Source organism: Macaca thibetana, chromosome 4, assembly GCF_024542745.1.
Source record: "Macaca thibetana thibetana isolate TM-01 chromosome 4, ASM2454274v1, whole genome shotgun sequence".
Taxonomy (NCBI): domain Eukaryota; kingdom Metazoa; phylum Chordata; class Mammalia; order Primates; family Cercopithecidae; genus Macaca; species Macaca thibetana.
The window spans coordinates 48,653,981-48,670,729 of NC_065581.1; the positions used below are offsets into that span (position 1 = coordinate 48,653,981).

Here is a 16,749-nt window from a genome sequence, read left to right on the forward strand (position 1 = left end):
ATGTGACAAGATTCCTTTTTTTTTTTTTTCGAGATAGAGTCTTACTTTGTCACCTAGGCTGGAGTGCAGTGGTATGATCTCAGCTCACTGTAACCCCCACCTCCCAAGTTCAAGTGATTCTCATGCCTCAGCCTCCTGAGTAGCTGGGGCTACAGGTGCGCACCACCATGTTTGGCTAATTTTTGTATTTTTTTAGTAGAGACGGGTTTTGCTATGTTGGCCAGGCTGGTCTCGAACTCCTGGCTTCAAGTGATCTGCCCCCCTCAGCTTCCCAAAATGTTGGGATTACAGGCGTGAGCTACCGCGCCTAGCCAACATGTGTGTGTCCAGATTGCTTTTAAGGGGCCAGAGTGGAATAAACATTCTTGGTGGGCTTTGTTAAATACTAGAAGTCTTAAGAGACAATTGAAATACAACAATATAAATCTAAGTTTGAAATACAGGAGACATAAATTACAAACCCATTTTCTACCGTCCACACTTTTACTATTATCGTAAATACTAAGTTTATTAATAGTTAATATATATGACATTTTTATATCCATAAATGAGATAGGATTTTATCATCTAAAAGTGTCCCTACTTGGGTCTTTGTCTTCTTAATCTGGTTGTCTTTTCACTAATATTAAGAATAAATTTGCTTTCTCCTGACACTTATCTATAACATACTGCTTGTCAGAATAATTTACATGTAATGAATAGAGAGGTGACTATTTTTTGATAATGCTTTGGGCACTGGGTAAAACCTTATGAAGCAAGGTCAGTAAAGAAAATGTAAGGAAGGAAAAGTAAGAAAACAAATATTTTCAAAAGAGACGTAGACAGATAAAAGGTGTTTCAATGAGCCTTGGGTATCAAATGAAAATGGATACTTGTTTTCACTCTTTTTGGATACAAAGTAGGTGGCATTAAGTTTATAATTTTTCAGGCCACGTTTTCTCATTTTGCTTTCCTAGCTGGTTTCCTTGAGTGAGCCCTAAGTTTCATTATAGTTGGTTTGCTCTGGAACTCCGTAATCTCTTTTACTTTTCTCTTCTTCTGCTCTATGAAAGCTAAAGAGGTTTTAATGGACCATTAGGCAGTGCTGACTCCAGGGAGTCAGAATTTCCTAAGAGCACAATGCAGTTAGTTCCTGGTGGTTTCACACCATCAGCTGAATCACACATTTCTTTCTTTGCCCCCAAAATGAATGGTGGTGGAGAAGTAGAAATTAAAACAGAAAACTCTGGGTTTCTCCTGTTAATACTCTCCTTATTCCTTACTACTAAAGGCAGCTGTACCAGATTCTCATTTATACACAGCTACACTATGAAGCAAGAATTCCTGAAGAAAATCTACTCTACATGTTAAGCTATGGAAGTAGGTGTATTCTTTTCTTAAATAAAGTCAGTAGGGATTGGGTCTTTTTGGATTTAAACTGGGTGTGTAAGAACTTTCGAACAGTTTCATTGTAATGCCAAAGGCAATTAGTCATTAATAAAAGGATATGAAAAAAGTGGGAACACACTTCTGGCATTGTTGGTAGGTTCGGTGGGTTGAGGGTCACTTTCTCTCCCCTTGGTGGGAGGGACAGTGCCCAGGTTCTCGATTGTCACCCACTTACCCTTGATGTCTAGTCCAGTAGCAGCTGAAGGCTGTCCTATCTGCCAGACACTCAGTGTCCATGTCTCCCAAAGAGGCAAAAGTCCTGGGGCTTCTCTGGGAGATGTCCATTTTCTTGAAGGGAGTTACGCCAGCCATACCTGGCCTCTGCCTCTCCTGAACACTGGCGCTCCCTTAGGAGTTCACAGTGATGTTGAAGGCACCTTCTTTGGTTGGCTTCATCTTCAGAATTTATCAAGAGCTAAGGGTTTAACCCTACTGATCAGAGGGAGGGAGTTCTATAAAGCCAATAATCTATAAAAATGGCTGAGGAAAGTACTCCACCCCTGGGGGCCAGGACAAGAACTGACCATTGGGACTCCCACACTTTCCTGAGCCTCGCGGGGAAGTTAGCGATGCCTTTTTCTGGGTAAGTTCAGTCTTATAATCCCTGACTCCTGCCCCATTGGCCTGTCACTCACAACTCATGCTTTTTATTTCATCTTCTTAATTTAGATTTTTTTATTTAGAGTCCTCTCACTACCCTCTAAATCTATGGTGTCCATTTTTGAAGTTGAGAAGTGTTTCATATCTGAGTGAACTCTAAATCCTAGTGTTAACGATGGGAATTTTTATTTTTCCTTGTAGGGATTCTGTCTACATTTGGAAATGGGTATGTCCTTTATATGTCTTCTAGACGAAAGAAGAAGCTGAGACCCGCTGAAATAATGACTATCAATTTAGCTGTCTGTGATCTGGGGATTTCAGGTAACACAACCATGCTGTTTTTTCTTTGTGGGTTTAAACTATGCCCCATTCTAAAGTACTCACCATCTCAGACGTCACCCCCTGACATCTCTTCCCTTCTTATCTCCTTCCACTCTTTGCTTCACAAATCATCTTTCAGACTTTTGTGGTAAATCAATGGGGTGCTGTCCGGTTGACAAGATGATTCATTTAATATTTATTGAGTCTTTTCTGTGTGTCAGGCATGTTAGATGCTGAAGGCACAATTTGAAATAATACATGATACCTCAGATGTCTCAAAGTGTAGTGGGCTAAATGATTCAGAAATCAGAAATCAGGAGGCAAGTCCCGGGTCAATATTTTAAGCTTCTTTACACCTCTTCAACCCTTATGGAAGTCTGATTAAAATAAACATCAACAGGAATCTTGAAGGGTAAATGACAGTTGAAGACAGCTGAGAGGTGAATATAAGAAGAGGAAAGGAGTGCCCTGCTGATGATATATGTAATCATGACTTAGTGACACATCTGAAGCATAGCAAGCTTCTGGTTCAGTGGTCCTCAAACGCAACTCACAAAATATCATCTGGGGAAGTTCTGAATTAGGTGGTTGAGAATGTTACCTGGGCATCAGGATATTTAAAATGAGAATCTACAGGTATGTTAATGTGTGGCTAAAATTGAGAACCACTGGCTTCTTTTTCACTTCTCTAATAACACACGGCAAAGAGGAGTTGGAATAAGATTTCTCCTTCACCATAATTCACTTTTAAAAATACAAACCATTTTAAGTAAATCATTCTTCACCTTCTTCTATACAACTTCAGAGTTGCTTAGATGGACTCTAATCTGTCCTTGAATCCCAACACCTGCTTTTATCTTCTGGTTTTAGGTCATTAGAGTCGGGTAATCTGTTTGAACAGTATACAGCAGCTCCTCTTACCATTAGAAACTTGTTAGTAGTTTCCCATCAAAAGCCTTCTTTAAAAAATGTTTTCTGGCTGGGCACAGTGGCTTGCACCTGTAATCCCAAAGCTTTGGGAGGCTGAGTTGGGTATCAAGTTTGAGGCCAGGAGTTCAAGATCAGCCTGGGCAATGTAGTGGGACTTCATCTCTACAAAACAAATTTATCCTTGAAGTCTGGGTATTGGGTAAAACTACAGAAAACAAATGAACAAAAAATAGCTGGGACTTGATGAAGTTCAGGAGTTCAAGGCTGCAGTGAGCTATGATAGTACCACTGCACTCCAGCCTGGGTGAAAAAGCGAGACCTTAATTTAAAAAAAGAGTTTTCTGATATTTGTTTTTGTCTTAATAAGTGGATTTTTCTGCCGATCTCTAAAAACAACGCTCAATACTAATCCTCCGCGTTCTGAGTCACAGTTTAGCACATAGCAGATGTGTGCTCACTCAGAGTTTCCATGGTCTGGGTTATCTGGGAAGGCTTTACTGAGTATGGACCTGCATAAACATTATGAACCCTTATGATGAATGCACATTCACATTAAGAAGAACACGACATGCCTGGTGTTGTGAAAACAATCAGGACGAACCCCAGGGGATTTGTGAGGCTGCATAATGGCTGCCATTTTCACTCGTTGCCACGCGATGGCAGTGTCGCAACAGGAACGGTAGCTTTCCCGGCCAGCTCGCCCCGCGGGCCCCTCTGGTGCTCTACCTGGTATTGGGTTTAACATGCCTGAATGAAACCTGTCATTCCAGCTACCTCCTTCATCGGCGAATAATAGCAGGCTCATTGCTGAATTAGACTAGGCTTGAATAAAAATGTCCTTAATTGGCCTGATGCATTGAAACATGCTTTCAGCCAAGCAAGTCGGCTCTAGAATGGCACAAACCACCTCATTACTCTGCTTATGTCTTCAGAGTAATTCACCAGAAACCATTTTCTTTCATATAACAGCTTTCTCTAACCCAGATCATTTTTTCAACTTCTGAGCATCTATAATACATTTTCCCTTCCAATAAACCTTAAAACTTTGCCTGCTTTATTTTTTTCTTGCTCAGCTATATTCCATTATAAGCACCTCCTAGAGGCCAGATGTATGGCATCTATGCAACTAATACTTGTTGACTAAATATCAAGGGCTCCCAGTCGTGCATATTATATACACGTGTTATATTAGGCTAACCTCTTAGGAGAAAGTCGTGTTATATTAGGATAACCTGGGGAGGGGAAGAGGTGTTAAAATGCCTGAACTCGCTCCAGATAAGTGACAATATTGGGAGGTTTGTGGGGAGGGATGGAACCCTGGATGCTGATATTTCAAAGCAAAGCAAAACAACCCCTCCAGCAACGCTAATGTGCAACTGGGTTCCGGAAACATTCTATTAAGTGGAAGAGAGAGAGACATTCTAGATGACACCCCAAAGGTTAATCCAAAGCTCTACTGAAGAAGGAAGCCTGAAATCGCTTTTGCTAATCAGGATCCCAGGCACAACAGATGTAATTTTACTCCATTCTGTCACGTTCACTTGCCTTTTTGCTGCCTTTAGCACCCACCTCAAGGCTTTTAGTTTGCTGTTTCCTCTGCCTCTAATCCTTTCCCTCCAGAAGTTTGTTTGACTTCTTTCCCACCGATTTAGGTATCTACCTAAATGTCACATCTCAGAGAAGTCTTCCCTAATGTCTCTACGTAAAACAATGATTTCCGTCTACCTGCCTTCTCTGCTTTATTTTCCTTCGCTGTACTAATCACTACCTACCGTTCTGTCATACCACATCTTATGTTACAAATTTAGGTTTTTTTGAGTGTGTCTGCTTTTCCTGTTAGAAAATAAACTTGTCAGTCTTGATGTCCACTTTGTCCTCTAGCACCTTGCTCTGTGTTTCTTAAACATTAGGCATTGAAAAATTAGTTGTTGAATGGAAAAAAAACCACAAACCCAAATAGTTATTTTACACTCCATTTCCTTGTGGACTTACTGGAATTAGGAGGCTCTCATATGAGGGCACCCAGTCTCGCAAGCTGAAAGGTGGCACTAGCCGTCTAGACAACTAGAGGAGATGTGTGTCCAGCTTGCAGAAGGCACTCGGTACATTTGTGTTGATTGACTGAACAGGAACTCCTGAAAACTTTTGTATACCATAGAGTAATACACCTGGGAGGGCTGGGTGTTAGCACCTGGAGGCTGTGAAGATCAGTTACTTAGCTTTCCTAAAGCATTGAGGTTAGGGAACCTTCTTTTGTGATGTAGTCCAGTTAGAGGTTTGAGGAGCTTCCTCAGCACATTTTATTTATTTTTTTATTTGGGGGACTGAATACAATAACTGAATAGGGAGGGCTACAGGGTATTATGTAAAAGTAGAAGAATGCTTTCTAGAAAGTAAAAAAAAAAAAAAAAAAAAAAAAAAATTCTAATGGAGGCCCAAGGAATAAATAGTTTAAATCTTGGAAATCTGGATCTGGTTGTAAACAGCTTGGACCTCACATTTACTGAAATAGCTATACCATATTTGAATAAGACATAACAGAAGAAGAAAGAAAGAACTGAAACAGAAGGAAATGTGGAAATCTGGTTCTAACCTCAACACAAAGGATTTTTAAATAAAATTTCTAAACAATTTTTTTAAAACAGTGAATTTTTTTCTTTGAAAAAGATGACTTAGAAGCTGAATATATAAAACGGGTGAAAAAAATTATCTTTCCTGATTGACAGAAGGTGGAGCATGGAGCCTTGGCTGCTTAATATTTCTTTCCCTAAATGACCTACCTACTTCCCCTTCAGGGTACTCTCCACTCTCTCTCTTTCTCCCTCTCTCACTCTCTTGTAGAAGAGCTCCATGAATCCTCTGGGGTCTAGGCAGGAATACACATGAAAATTGCTGGGCTATATAATTATTCTCCCTACTTCACCTCCCCGCATCCTATTGCTTCCCTGTGAATATTCAACTTTCTGGGGTTTCTTAAGCACTCTTTATTCATTGATAATAACAAGGAAATAGTAAAAGACTAAATATGTTCTATTTTTTAAATAAATAAAAGGACAAATTCACATTTCAGAGAAAGTTGTCCACATCATTCTTTAAAATGTGTCTGGAACTCACACCTTCTTTCTCCAGTGCTCTTTAGAATCTTTATTCTCCAGAGTGCTGTTAAACCTCCCCCTTTTCTATATTCACAGCAGTTAGTTCCCTGCTTCTCTAATTAAGGCTTTCTCTGATAGAGAACCTCTCTCTTTCCCCTCCCAAACCCCATTCACAGACACTTAACTCCTAAAGTACAAGGTTATCTTGGGGTGTTAGAAACCATATTCCTCCTAGAAGGATGCAGCTGCCAAAAGAAAACAGAAACCAAATTCCCCTTTTCATTATAAGGAATCTCATGCCTTATGCAGGTTCTAAAATGTCCCACTTGGAGGAAGATGAGGTGGATGGAAATCACCATTTTGCATATTTTTTTTGTCTTTCTCTTCTTTTTCTTCATTTTCTCTTTCTCCATCTCTTCTTTCCTCTATTCACTGAGATAATTTTCTGGGAGTTTTATTATTAAGAAAAGTTGCATTGGTCCCGGGAACGTAAGTATGTTTCAAAAACAAATCTATTAATAACCAGCATTAACCGATTCAATGAGAAAAAAAGTTATGATCACCTCAGTAGATGCAGAAAAAGCATTTAATAAAACTTAACGCCTATTTCTGGTAAAAAGAAAAAATCTGAACAGACTAGTGTGAGAAAGAACTTCTGTAGAATAGAAAAGTTGTGCTTGAAGAGGGTATTTTCTCTCAGAGGTTTTATATGTTGCCCCTTTCTCTATACCTTTCGAATGAAGGACTGCAATAAAATGTTAAAAGTGACAAGATCATTGTCCCTGGCTACTAGTATCATGTCTGTAACTCCTGAAACCAGGTCTCTTTGAGACAGTTTTTTCAAAAGTAATACTTAAAAGTTTTCCTTCTATATCCTTTCACTATCTTTGGCTATTGGGATGACTGAAAGTCCTCTCTGGGTAGCTCCAAACTGAGTTTATTCATAGATAACTGCTGGACTTTTATTAATCTAGGAACGGGTGTGTGTGTGTGTTCACATGTGCCCTGTGCTTTAGGGGAGGAGGTTCAGGTGAGTTGAGGTAGGCGGGGAAATAGTAACCAGAGGAACCTCTGTTGACAAGTCACCTGGTGCTCTAGTTGTAGGCAAGCCGTTCACCATCATCTCTTGCTTCTGCCACCGCTGGGTGTTTGGCTGGATTGGCTGCCGCTGGTATGGATGGGCTGGATTTTTCTTTGGCTGTGGAAGCCTTATCACCATGACTGCTGTCAGCCTGGATCGATATTTGAAAATCTGCTATTTATCTTATGGTAAGTTGGCAGGTTTCTCATTCCCTGACAGTTAAAGCTAGGTGGATTGAGTGTTAGAACTGTACATGTTTTATGCAGGTAATAAACAAAGATTATGAATAACCTCAGAGATCAAGAATATTTCTATTTATAGCCTATCATCTTGTTCTGACATGTTTAAGGATTTTAACCGATGTCAAAGTAGACTTCTTTTAATACGTATTTTATAGTAATGTCTGGTGTTTGGTTACAATGCTTTAAAAAAGTATCATTTTCTTGTAGAGCGTGTAAGCTTCTATCATGTTTTACATGCAAACAAAAGAAATAAAGTGCATCGAAAGGGTGTTAAGTCCAAGAGGTTTAGCTCATTCCCCACCTAGTAAGTGTAATTGTAAGAAAAGCTGTTTAAGATTCTCCCTTAGGACTCACGCTCCCTGTAATTTCAGAGATAAGGAATTCCAGAAAGTTCACCTCCAAGTTAGAGTCATGTAGCTGTTTCTGCATGCAAGGACACACATGTAGAAATATCCCTCAACATATTTTTTTTTGTGGCGTTGGTTGGTAGAAAGATGAGTGATTATAAGAATTGGTGAATCAGCAGAATATAAGTTTCCAGGGCCTAAATATATGTTTTTTAATGATTAGACCATTCTACAGGTTAAAAATAATTTCTAGTACTTTTGTTTCTTGGAGCTCTCGGAATTTATTAAACCTGAGAGAACTGCATTTGGGCCTTTAAGTTTAATATTGAGAACCAGGCACAAACCAAGGAATAGTACAGGCTTCCTCTGGATAAAGCTGCTTTGATTGTCAATCTGTCGATTAGAGTGGTTGTGACGGGCGACAGACTGTGGTGTCAGAGCAGGGCCTGGAGACTGAGATGGGAAAAATCAAGTTGACCCGACACTGTCAATGTGGTAGAATTTCCCTTTATATTGTTATAGATTACATTCCCCAGACTCCAAACAATCCCTTCTTGGGTGGGTGGGAGGTGGGAGCTTGTGAGCCATCCTCTTCATCATCCAGCACTACTTTTTTTTTTTTTTTTTTTTTAATTTACATCTCCTTTTTTAAACATTTAAAACTTCCAATAGAAATAGCTTGAATCCAAATTTCCAGTAAGATATAAAATATACAACTATACATATTCTGTGTGACGTCAACCTCTAATTCTTTCTATAGACTTATTTTTGCTCATACCAAAGAGATTTTAGATTTAACTGTCGATTTTATAGATAAGAAGGCAAAATAGTTAAACTTCCTGAGAGTGTTTGAGGAATACTAAACCCTGATACCTCTGTTTTTAAATATTTTCTTGAGTTTAGGCTTTGTCAGTTAAAGAGATGATGCCGCCCACTCCCAGGATCATTGCAGGCCGTAACTCCATGTGTGGGAACTGTGTATGTTTTCCAGCTTCTTCTAAGGTTGAACCTCAGTAGTGTGGTTTCATCATTTAATCTGATGCACTATTAAACCCTCCACACAGCGTCCCAGAATGTTGGAATTAGAAGGTCGCTTGGGGACGTGTAGACTTTTCTCCCATGTAACGTGGTAAACTGTTTTAAGGCATCCCTGAGAGACGACCACTTGGCCTCTTCTCGAATAATTCCAGTGACCAGTGACGGGGAGCTTACTACTGCACAAGGCAGCCCATTCTCTGATTGGTCTGCTCTCATTGTTACAATGTTATTCCTTATATTAAGACAAAACTGCCTCCCAGTAACCTCCACCCATTGGTCCTAGTTCTGACTTCTGGAGCAACACAGAACCAATCTACTAATCTACTCCCTCCTGTACTTGACAGCCTTTCACCATACTGGAATGTAAGTATAAAACACCTCACAAGTAACCCTAACCATAAATGCTTATACGTATGCCTATGCACATTCCCATGAATATATGTGATTACCTGTGCCAATGTTTCATTGGTTTTAGTGGAGAAGCAAGAGCTGAGTTATAATGTGGCTACATGATTGCTACCCCTATCTGGTTGGGCATGAAATTTGCATTTCATGACACAAAATGCCACATATTTGAAAAAAAATGGAGACAACAGAGTATAGAAACAATGTGTTATATTTCTTGTTAGCGCTAAATGAGATATACTTACACAGGAGTAAAACTTTCACGTTAATGTAGCACCTTCTAGTCTGCAAAGCAGGCCCCTTACATTATTTTATTTAACCCATATGCAACATAGTCTTGCATGCACAAGGTCAGTCAAAGACTAGACACAGAAGAATTAGGCCTTACTGACTTTCCAAACCTCACATTGCACTAAGCAGAGGCAGGCTCTCAGTCTATATTGAAGTAAGCATTTAGCTTTTATTGAATATATTTTGATATTTCTTCTCTGCTGACACAAAACCTAGGCAGTAAAGAGTCACTTTCCCGGCCCTCTTCGTTTGAGCTGATGAGTGAGGTGTGAAGGTAATTTCTTGTGGAGGCTGCTGCACTTAATCAGGCCGATCTGTCTTTGGTGGTTGTGTTGAACTCTGAAAATGATCACTAGTGCTTTACAGCTTTTCTTAGATGACTGCACTATTTCCTCCGCTTGGAATTCTCTTTTGGTTAACAGAAACTAGTGCTGAAAAACGGAGCTCATTTTTTGTCTTCCTGAAAATATCTTCACAGAATTACTTTGCAGAACATGATGCAACCTACCTAGATTCTCTGCCTCTCCCGCTGTGGCTGTGTGAGTGCGATTGTTGTGTGAATGATGTTTGAAGATTCCAAACCTGCTCCACAAATTACTAAACACAGTCAAGCACTGTAATCTCAAACCATTTGTGTAATGATCACGAGCCACCAAGCCCCTTCCACAAGTTCTTAGGAAGCCAGATGAGACTAGCAACACAAAAGCTGTTAGGAGGAAGGGCATTTTAAAGACACAAGCCATGTTCTGTGATTCCTCACCTCCCAGAAGGATTTTCCCTGGATGATCCACTAACACACCCTTTCCGAGATGTTTTCTCAAGGGCCTCCATTGTCTTCAGCATCCTCTCATCTCTTTCCTGTCCCTTTTCCCAGCTGTTGTCACTTCTCCCTCCCAAAGCTCCCAGATGCCTAGAGAAAACCTTCCAATTGTGTTCTCCTGGAGAAAGGCCCAAGCTCTGGAACTTTTTTCCGTTTATTCCACTCTCCCTCAGGCTTCAGTTATCTGCCCAGGTCTCCCAGAAATCAATGGAATAAATCTTTGGAGGTGGAATTTGACATATCGAGGGGAGGTATCTGGGTGTAGGGCAGATTACATCCGGGTAATGCTTTTCTTCCGCCTCCAGGGGTTTGGCTGAAAAGAAAGCACGCCTACATCTGCCTGGCAGCCATCTGGGCCTATGCTTCCTTCTGGACCACCATGCCCTTGGTAGGTCTGGGGGACTACGCACCTGAGCCCTTCGGAACCTCGTGCACCCTGGACTGGTGGCTGGCCCAGGCCTCGGTAGGGGGCCAGGTTTTCATCCTGAACATCCTCTTCTTCTGCCTCTTGCTCCCAACGGCTGTGATCGTGTTCTCCTACGTAAAGATCATTGCCAAGGTTAAGTCCTCTTCCAAAGAAGTAGCTCATTTCGACAGTCGGATCCACAGCAGTCATGTTCTGGAAATGAAACTGACAAAGGTAACTGCACTAATATTTTACACACGTGTTTTCTGACCACTTACAACTTCATAGGGTAAAAAGGGTAGGGAACAGGCCGGGCGCGGTGGCTCACGCCTGTAATCCCAGCACTTTGGGAGGCCGAGGCTGGCGGATCACGAGGTCAGGAGATCGAGACCATCCTGGCTAACACGGTGAAACCCCGTCTCTACTAAAAATACAAAAAACTAGCCGGGTGAGGGGGCGGGCGCCTGTAGTCCCAGCTACTCGGGAGGCTGAGGCAGGAGAATGGCGTTAACCCGGGAGGCGGAGCTTGCAGTGAGCCGAGATCGTGCCACTCACTCCAGCCTGGGCGACAGAGCGAGACTCCGTCTCAAAAAAAAAAAAAAAAAAGAAAAGAAAAGAAAAAAAAATGGATAGGGAACGTTGGAGACTGAGAGAACTTAGAATCTCTATTCTTTACATAATTCTGAACTTTGTTGATGATTGGCTAAGCCTTTCTTTGTGGTATCTCTCTCCTCTTTCTGTCTCTATTTCCCCACTTCTCTCTTCTCTCTCTCTCTCTCATACACACACACACACACACACACACACACACACTTTTAATATCTACCAAATTTGTATAACCCATCCATTGAGGGCTTATCTTCTCTACTAAATAGGGTACTATGGATTCATATTCATTATTTCAGTAATAAGGATAACTTTTACGAGTCATATAATGCCTCACAGTATTTACTGTGTTGCATGGACTTTGGGACATCATTAGGGACATTCTACCACCTGAATTATTTATAGTGTAAGAGTTTACCACGTGTGCTTTCCCATGGGAAGCTTGTGTTAAGAACACGAGCAGTTTCTGCAGGCTTGAGTACCTTGGTAAATGATAGTTTCAGAGGCGGCAGTTCTTTAGATATTGTGGAGTAAGGAAAAGAACAAGACTAGAGTTTAATCCCATCACCAGTACCTGCCAGGTTTGTGACCTAGAGCTAGATATTTAGCTTTCTTGAATCTCTATTTCCTCACTTCTGTAACAGGAATAGTGATATCTGTCTCATTGGGTTATGGTGGGAATTCAAAGAGATAAAGCATATTATTCTGTCATCTGGTGCAGAGAAGGTGTTAAAGCAACCGTGGTTTCTCCTTTTTCCTTATGACTGTTAGGAATTACCGGTAAAGTCTAAAGCAGTGGTCCTCACATGTTCATGATTTTTTGCCCCATACTGAAAAATTATTTTGCAACACATGCCCTCAATATTAAATGACATACAGGTAATACCATCAAGCTTTGTATTAAATATTAGCACCCTCTTATTTAACCCCCCAATTTTTGTCTTCTATTTTAAAGATAAAAATAAAGGTAGATTGAAGTTATAATTACTTCTTCCTGTATCCCAATCAATCATGTTGATTGCTATCCTACCCTCAAGTGTTCTCACATTCACTTTGGAGACCACTGGTCTCAGGGACCCAGAGAAACACAGTTCCCTCCAGATAAGAGATGGTTTTTTAGTAAATCAGAGCCTTGGTTCTAGTAATATGCCTCTCTCCAAATTGCAGAATTTTTGGAGTTATGCAAAGATCTCTTGGTTGCATATTGCATTAGTCTGCTCTCACACTGCTAATAAAGATGTACCCAAGATGGGATAATTTATAAAGGAAAGAGATTTAATTGACTCACAGTTCCACATGGCTGGGGAGGCCTAGCAAACATGGCAGAAGGCAAATGAAGAGCAAAGTCATGTCTTACATGGTGGCAGGCAAGAGAGCGTGTGCAGGGGAACTCCCTTTTATAGAACCATCAGATCTTGTGAGACTTATTCACTATCATGAGAATAGTATGGGAAAGTCCTGCCCCTATGATTCAATTACCTCTCACTAGGTCCCTCCCATGACACATGAGAATTATGGGAGCTATAATTCAAGATGAGATTTGGGTGGGAGATCAGCCAAACCATATCACATATTGTGAGCTAGATTCCTGATGGCTCCAGTTGACTGTTATGCGCAAAGTCTACATGCTGAGTAGAGGAAGCTTTAAGGGACGTTTTCATCACTCTAAATCTATACTGATAGCTTAATAATAGAACAGTTCTTGGACAAAAATGCAGATTCAGGAAGCATGATGTTCTTCTGTCTTATAATTGGCTATAAAGTAGGAAAATATTTTCACAAAATGAAGCATTACGAGTTAGGTTCTTCATTTCTAGCTCTCCCTTTAGCTCTTATCTGCAACTTTCAAAAAAGAAATTTAAATAAATCAATCCCAGTTAAAGTTGAATTAGATTTAATGCAAATCCTACTTTGTATCAGGTACTATTTGGGAAACTGGGCAATTGTACCAATGATGAAAATTTTGCTTTTCAATAGTTTATGGAAGTGTGCCCAGGAAACGATGTGTGGACATTCATCACACTGGTATGTGACATTGAAGTTTACTTTGTTGCCCTGTAGTTTGACGTAGCATACAGTTGCTGCAATGTCTGAGAATGTGCTTTCTTTTTGCCATCCCACTCACCTCTCTGTTTGCCATCCCCTATTATGTCATTGGCCTTGACACTTTGTTGACCTTGCTCAATAAATCATCTCTCCTGTCAGTTGAACTGCTCAACTTGACCCTCTCACATTCTAGCATCTTGTTCTCTTGTGTATTCTTGAGGAGTGAGCAGTTTGTCTAGTCAATGCTTCTGGAACTCATTCTACATATGAGGTATAGCTCAGCATATACATTTAATTTGATTTGTTATTATTCTGCTTGACTTGGACTAGGTAGATCAAATAGGCTCGCCCTAGACCAGGTTAAACAAAATGTTAAACAAAGTGTAGGAATACATATGTGTAATTTTGTTATGTATATATGTATATTCTTTTAATTTATATACTAAGTGATATTATAGCACATGATATGTAATACTATATTAAGAATGTGTCTATATTTTGTTTATATAAACCTGTATTAAAATAACCTAAATACAAAACATCTCTAATTATTAATATTTGTGCAGAAAATTTAAGCTAAAATTCAACCCATATTGAAAAATGAACCTAGTCAATGTTTAGACCAGTCAGTGCTTCTAGAACTCATTATACATGTGAGTCAATGTTTTTGGAACTCATTATACATATGAGGTATAGCTCAGCACGTACACCATTTAATTTGATTTATTGTGTTATTCTGCTTGACTTGGACTGGGTAGATCAAATAGTTAGGCTCACTCTAGACAAGGTTAACCAAAGAAATGTTAAATGAAGTATAGGAATACATATGTATAATTTTGTTATGTATATATGTATATTCTTTTAATTTATATACTTAATGACATATCACATAATATGTAATATATTAATGTGTCTATATTTCATTTATTTATGTACACATTATATAAACCTATCTTAAAATAACATAAACACAAAATGTTTCTAATTATTAATATTTGTACAGAAAATGTAAGACAAAATTTAACCCAATTGAGAAACAAACATAACTACTGTGACATCTTCAGTACTAAATTTAAACTATTTTTAACTACTACTCAATTTTGACCTTGATTTTTCCTACTGAGTAAAAAAAATAAGTAGAAACCACCTTATACTGGACCCTTCCATAGCCTTAGCAACCTTTTTGCTCATTTAGCTACTGCTCAGGATTGTCAATTTGCTTGCTCACTTGGTGCTTCTGATCTTCAGAACAGCCTGTTCTAAAAGCTGATTACTTAAAGGTTACCTTCCGGGATTCTGAGATCAAAATCACTTACTTTTCTGTGTACTCTAATTATTTCTAGCTGGGTTATTACTGGGGCCAGTATTCTGAGGGTCTGATCTCGTGAAGCTGAAAGTTGGCATTCTCTCTGCAAGCCTTTCTCTACTTTGTAGCTTTCTTCTAATTAATTTTAAAAATCAATGGTTTTGCTAGACTTTTGTAGCAGCCTGAAATTTCACAGGCTACAAACAGAGGTGTGAAATATATATATATATATATATATATACACACACACATATACACACACACACACACACACACACACACACAGATATAGATATGATTATCTTTATATTTCGATGACTCAGCATAATCTCATTTCTATGCCTGCATTTGACCTTGTAAAACTGATTTCTTATTGGACAATCAGTATAAATTCTGTCAAATCAGTAATTTCTCTCCTCTTCCCAGGATTACCTAAAAGTTTCAGGAAGGTTTTCACAATGTCAGTGCTAATGGGTAGGGGACTCCTGGTCTGGGTGTTGTCATTCATTGACTCTGACATTGCTGTGATATTTAGGGTTCCTTGCGGTCTTAGTTACAGTTTTCATGGGTCACTTTGCATCTTCATTGTTCCAACTATAAGCATCTTTAGGCTCATCAGCACTGTAAGCTACTTCCCCACCCTTCCGCTGAAGCCCCTCAGGTGCCTCTTGGGTCTTGGCTGGGACCTTGGGAAGTGAGACACATGTTTTCTGCTTTCACATCCCTGAGAATTCTGTTGTTCTTCCATCCCCATCCCCGACCCTTGGCTATTGTTCTTCCAGCCCCAATCCCAGCCCTTGGTGTTCAGCTCAGTGGGGTAGGTTCAGGACACCTTCTCCGGGTTGGTTACCAACTCCTCTGATGTCCCCACTTGCCTTTGGGGTGTAGGCCCTGTACCTATTTGGGAGTGGGAAAACTGGCTCTTATTTCCATGTACATCCTCTAAATTTTTCACACAGTAATCTTAATGCCCTGAGTCCTTTAAGCCTCTGATTGTGGATACTTAAAGTCACTTTTTTTCCCTACACTCAAAACCCTTTTTCTCAATTATTTTTTCTCCTGTGAGTTTCAAATTTCTATTTTAAAACTCAGAAGCTGAGAAATGAAGGTTTTACTTCTTTGGGTACTTTTGCTTATAAAAATCTTCACACAATGCAGTGAACACTCTTGTTGCTGATTAAATAAGGGAAATGGTAGAGTCACTGCCTGAGGGGTTCTTCCTACCTGCTGCACAAAGAAAGACCACGGCATTGCAATAAAGAGTTTAATAGACATTAGGCCAGTCATGCCAGATGGGAAATGGAGTTAGTACCCAAATCAATCTCATCCTAAGCTTGTAAGTGAGGGGTATCTCAAAGGCTGTTTGGGTGAAGGAGTGGGGATTGCTCTGCAATGGGTGCTTGTTGCTGACTGGTTGGGTTGGGGATGAAATTATAGGGGGTCAAAGCTGTCCTCTTGAGCTGAGTCTGCCCAGGTGGGGCCACAGGAGCCTTGGGGTCCAGGTGTAGCTATGAGTGTCAGACATGCAAAAAACCTGAAAAGATATCTCAAAAGGCCATAGGTTCTACAATAGTGATGTTATTTGCAGGAGTAATTGGGGAAGTTGCATATCTTATAACCTCCAGAATAATGACTGACAATCATTTATGTCTGCACTTTAGCAGAACTCAGTCTCCTCTCATTTCCACCAGTTTGACAGCCTCCCATTAGCTTTTCAAAAGTGCTTGAGTTTGGGGAAAGGCCTGTTATCATTTAAACTTGAGCCTAAATGTCCCTCAAAGTCAGCC

General features: G+C 39.9%; 1 protein-coding gene across 1 annotated transcript in view; it reads left to right on the plus strand.

Moving 5' to 3' along the window:
• The window catches only part of OPN5 (opsin 5), a 44,232-nt gene that overhangs the window by 2,222 nt on the left and 25,261 nt on the right, over positions 1 to 16,749 (plus strand). Inside the window, exons 2-4 of the mRNA XM_050789020.1 lie at positions 2,230 to 2,349; positions 7,473 to 7,643; positions 10,904 to 11,238. Coding sequence (XP_050644977.1) covers positions 2,230 to 2,349; positions 7,473 to 7,643; positions 10,904 to 11,238 — 626 coding nt within the window. The remainder of the gene's footprint in view (positions 1 to 2,229; positions 2,350 to 7,472; positions 7,644 to 10,903; positions 11,239 to 16,749) is intronic.